General features: G+C 42.5%; 1 protein-coding gene across 3 annotated transcripts in view; it reads left to right on the top strand.

The window, feature by feature from the left end:
* LOC106806836 (transmembrane protein 45B-like) overlaps nt 1–5,291 on the top strand; it is a 24,565-nt gene that overhangs the window by 16,254 nt on the left and 3,020 nt on the right. For 2 of the 3 annotated variants that reach the window (XM_014808972.1, XM_014808979.1), the window contains one exon: nt 3,190–3,320. In XM_014808972.1, the coding sequence (XP_014664458.1) occupies nt 3,190–3,320 (131 nt within the window). Of the gene's footprint in view, nt 1–1,663; nt 1,915–3,189; nt 3,321–5,291 lie in introns of those variants that run through there. The other variant, XM_014808965.1, reaches the window with a different exon arrangement.

The raw sequence follows: 5,291 nt of genomic DNA, 5'->3' as shown, positions 1-5,291 counted from the left end.
GAAATCGATCGACGCTGTATAAAACAAAGTTTGTAGTAAGGATACGAGTACGTGATGTTAGGCTTGTTTTAAATGTCAGAAATATTGGAAAAGAATGCTGAGTAAACAAATTTATATCGTAAAATACTTGTGAAGTTAGGCTGGTGGAAGCTTAGCAGCAATGCGAATAGCCATTATTAGCCTGACAATGGTAAGTACTGAAAATTAGCAATAAGGCAGTCCACGTTGAGCAGACTGTAGTATAGGACATTGTTCGCGCGCTTTGGTTATCATTTATCATCTCGGATTCAATGATTATTGAATGATTCTAGGATTTAATAATTGCGGATGATTCTCTAATTCAATGATTCTCGATGATTCTCGGATTGACTATAATTCGAGACTGTTGTGATAAAACTAAGCATGCGAATGCGGGTAGAAATTTCTACTAACAGCTTACCTTTAGCATTGCGGGTAATAAGTACCGGTGGTTGTTATAAAGTGCCCACTTTCCGCTACAGGGCTACACGACACGACCCTTTGCAGCAATGAGGCTAAGCTGTAGCCCAAGATACAATATAAAATGCACTAGACGGCAACATAAACGTCACGACTTTTGCCGACCACTCTAAAATCGAACTCACTGTAATTTGGCGAGATTGGGCCGTTTATCGAACATCACCGAACCAAAAACCCAAATAAGCGGCCATGTCTGGTTCAAGTAGCGGCCGCGCTAGAGACACGTTTGCTACCGTTTTCTAACACTGTGGTTCGTATAGCCAGCCCTATATAGTGGGAGCGAATGGATACACAACGTATATAGCGCAACGTATGGTCATGCTCATGAATAATTAAGAACATAATTGTCCGTGAATGTGAATATAACGATGTGTCGTGTACGTTTATGGGTCGTTGGCCGGCAACGTCTCCAACCGGGTATACATATTCATACCGCTAAACCCCCTTAATCATCATGACATTTGTGCATTAGTGCATCCATTTAGCACAACATACGGCGCCTATTGCTGACATTCTAACGGGCGCGTAAATAATGCATTTGTGTGCACACACGGTCAATAGAGAGCCTCTTGAAGTTAAACATCCCCACTGCACAAGGTATATAGCCATGTATTGCCGTAACTTGTGTTTTAAGCGGCTAATATTATTCGTTAACGAAACGATCGTCATAACGGATCGATAGTTTTTATACGGGTTTCCTCATACTACTGAGTCAACTGCTATTTATGACCACGGTTCCATTCTTTTAAGGGAGAAACAAAACTGTTTTCTATTCACAGCATCTGACTAGGAAGAAGAACGGCGTCGGACTGTAGGAGTGGCTCTTTTTCACAGCCGAGTCAGATAAAAACGCGCACGCTCGCAAATACAAACGCGCACGCACGCAGATACGAACGCGGACGCACGCAGATACGAACGCGCACGCACGCAGATACGAACGCGCACGCACGCAGATACGAACGCGCACGCTCGCACGCACGCAGATACAAACGCGCACGCACGCACGTACGCTCGCAGATACAAACACGCACGCACGCAGATACAAACGCGAACGCACGTACGCAGATACACAATACGCACGCACGCACGCACGCACGCAGATACACAAGCGCACGGACGTAGATACGCACGCGCGCTCATGCATTCAGCCAGACGCGCTCACGCATGCATAATATGTAATCAAATGCTTCAATCTGTATAATTGGTGGGACTGATAGTCATCACCATGCATAGCGACGAACCATTATATATATATTTTGCCATGTATTATAGTAGCCATAATAACTGTTTTTGTAATAACCTTATAGGTGAGTAAGTAATGGGGTCTTTTGTTGGACATGTGATTCCCGGTTCCATGTTCTTCCTGGGTGCCACTTGGTGGACTATACAGATATGTTACCACTACATACTCTCAAGGTACGTCTATGTAATTTTTTTGAAATAATTTCATCGGCTTCTATTGTGATATTAAATATTATAATTTCAGAATAAATCAATTTTGTACATACTCGATCATTTTAACTGCCAATCTCTTGCTGTTGTCACACTGCGTGGTTCGAAACTGTTGTGCCGGTTACAAATTAGCAGCAGAATTTAGAAATAGAATGGCGAGTAGAAGCAGAATTAGCCCCAGTTTCACATTTCTTGCACGAAATGTACCAGTAACTATCTACATGTAATTGTGCTAATAAGCCGGGCGCACAGGTGGCGATTTTTATCGCTAGTACTGGCGATTTTTATCGCCAGTACTGACGATTTTAATCGTCACGTGTGCGGGACCCGGCGACAACAATTCAAATTCAATTTGATACTTTTCAATTTCACATTTCAACAAGCTCATCCTCCTGCTTTTTTCCCACACCAAGGGCGCTGCCATATTTGATCACGTGTTTCAAATCATGCATTTGATTAGTTAATCCAAAAACTGTTAGCCTGAATTCGTCGCTAGGGCAGCGCACACGCTGGCCGATTGTTCAGCGACTCGGTAACAAATTATATAAAACATAACTCAGTTTGATATTCCAGCGACGAGTTTCTGGCGTCAAAATCGCCATCGCCATGCAGCGCACATGCACGTGGCGATCTCTCGGCGATTCTGTCGCCGACAACAAAATCGCCAGTAGGCCTACTAGCGATAAAAATCGCCACGTGTGCGCCCGGCTTATTATATACGGACTGAGTAATATATCTTTAAGCCCGGCGCACACGTGGCGATTTTTGTCGCACGAACCGGCGATTCTGTCGCCAGCAACAAAATCGCCGAGAAATCGCCACGTGTGCGCTGCCCGGCGTCACGGATTTTGACTCCAGAAAATCGTCGCTGGAATATCAAACATATTTGATATTTGTTGCCCAGTCGCTGAACAATCGCTGCGTGGTGCGCCGCACTGGCGATGCGATCCGGGCAACAGTTTTTGGATTAACCAATCAAATGCATGATTTGAAGCACGTGATCAAATATTGGCAGCGCCCGTGGTGTGGTTTGAACAGGTCACGTACAGTTCATACAATGGTATGTCGCTGACAGACGGTTGAATTGTCGCCGGGTGGCGCACACGTGGCGATTTTCATCGACAGTACATTTAATTTTCTCCCTATTCCGCACGCCTTGTCATTCTAATTTCTCGTTCTACATTGCGCCGATTTTGAATGAAAGAAATAATTAATCGCTGTTTTGAATATTTCGCTCAGACAGAGAACAGGAAAGCCATTCCGATGCCAAGTGACATTTCCAGGACCCGGAAAACTCAAACATATCCCGTTTGAAGGAATCGTCAAGCTTGTGCTGTGTGGCTCTGGCATAGCCGGTGAAGTAATCACGGGTACGTATGTGCGCAAAGGACACCACCGCATCGAATAAATAGCCAACAGGAGCAGTTAGTCATTAAGCCCTTCTTTACCCCGAACATTAGTTTTGCTCCCCGGTAGTAGTTAGCTATTAAGCACTTTCTCACCCAGAAGTTTAGTGTTGTTTCCTAGTAGTTAGTAATGAAGCACTTTCTTACCCGAACATTGGTGTTGTTTCCTAGTAGTTAGTAATGAAGCACTTTCTTACCCGAACATTGGTGTTGTTTCCCAGTAGCAGGGGCGGATCTAGCTTTGAGGAGAAGGGGGTGATATTTGAGCGAAGGCGTGCCGAAGGCACGCGGTGCTAGGGTGGTCCGGGGACATGCCCCCTCCCACCTGGAAAATTGTTTACATTTGAAGTGAATGTGCAGTGAATGCTCCCAGTTGAAAAAATATTTTAATGTTGAATGTTGGAAGTTTGGATTACGTGCGTTATTCTTATTGGTACTTGTAAAGAAACTACTACATACCATGATTGAACACATGATGTTAGTGTTACACCCGGGTGTTACATTATTATTTCTGTAAGCTAATTTTATTTATGTTACTAAATGCACTTTGGTTTACCAGATATACGTCTAGCTCAAATATATATGCTCTCAACTGAGACAGTTATCCTTCTTCTAAGACTTTAGCACTTAGACTCTAGACTTTCAGAGTGTTAAGACAAGTTATTTTCTACAAATTGCTCTCGCGCCAAGTTTAATACATTACGAACATACATGCCCTATGAGCATGCGCACTCGTTAGATCGGGAAAATACGGCGAACTTGAAAGTGTAAACCGTTACTCGGCAACCTCGACCACGTGACGGGGCGTGACTCAAGAAGATGTATAGGTCCGTAGGAGTTATATAGTGCTCCCCCAATGTGACAGTGTTCAGGATCTGACAGTTCATGCAGCTGCGTGGTTATAGGGGAAATACCTAGTTTCTATCAGCCTGCAGACTGAGTTTTTTTTATTTTTGGCCCCATTTACTAGTATCATAACATTAGTCAGTGGCTGAACGGGGTGGGGGGTTGGAACCCGCCCCCAACCCCCATCTAGATCGACCACTGAGTAGTAGTTGGTCATTAAGCACCTCCTTATCCGGAACATTAGTGTTGTTCCTCATATTTAGTTACTAAGACCCTCCTTACTCTGAACATTAGTGTTGTTCCCCATATTTAGTTACTAAGACCCTCCTTACTCTGAACATTATAGTGTTGTTCCCCATATTTAGTTATTAAGACCCTCCTTACTCTGAACATTAGTGCTGTTCTTCATATTTAGTTATTAAGACCCTCCTTACTCCGAACATTAGTGTTGTTCCTTATATTTAGTTATTAAGACTCTCTTTACTCTGAACATTAGTTTTGTTCTTTATATTTAGTTATTAAGACCCTCCTTACGCTGAACATTATTGTTGTTCTTTATATTTAGTTATTAAGACCCTCCTTACTCCGAACATTAGTGTTGTTCCTCATATTTAGTTATTAAGACCCTCTTTACTCTGAACATTATTGTTGTTCCTCATATTTAGTTATTAAGACCCTCGATATCCTTACTCCGAACATTAGTGTTGTTCCTCATATTTAGTTATTAAGACCCTCCTTACTCCGAACATTAGTGTTGTTCCTTATATTTAGTTATTAAGACCCTCCTTACTCTGAACATTAGTGTTGTTCCTTATATTTAGTTATTAAGACCCTCGAGCCTTACTCCAAACATTAGTGTTGTTCCTCATATTTAGTTATTAAGACCCTCTTTACTCGGAACATTAGTGTTGTTCCTCATATTTAGTTATTAAGACCCTCTTTACTCTGAACATTAGTGTTGTTCTTCATATTTAGTTATTAAGACCCTCTTTACTCCGAACATTAGTGTTGTTCCTCATATTTAGTTATTAAGACCCTCTTTACTCTGAACATTAGTGTTGTTCCCCAGTCGCACTAGTCATGCATTAA

The sequence above is a fragment of the Priapulus caudatus genome, unplaced genomic scaffold (assembly GCF_000485595.1).
Source record: "Priapulus caudatus unplaced genomic scaffold, Priapulus_caudatus-5.0.1 Scaffold9, whole genome shotgun sequence".
In the NCBI taxonomy this organism is placed as follows: Eukaryota; Metazoa; Priapulida; class Priapulimorpha; order Priapulimorphida; family Priapulidae; genus Priapulus; species Priapulus caudatus.
Note: the sequence above shows the minus strand (reverse complement) of the source record. Positions and strands in the feature narration are given on the sequence as shown.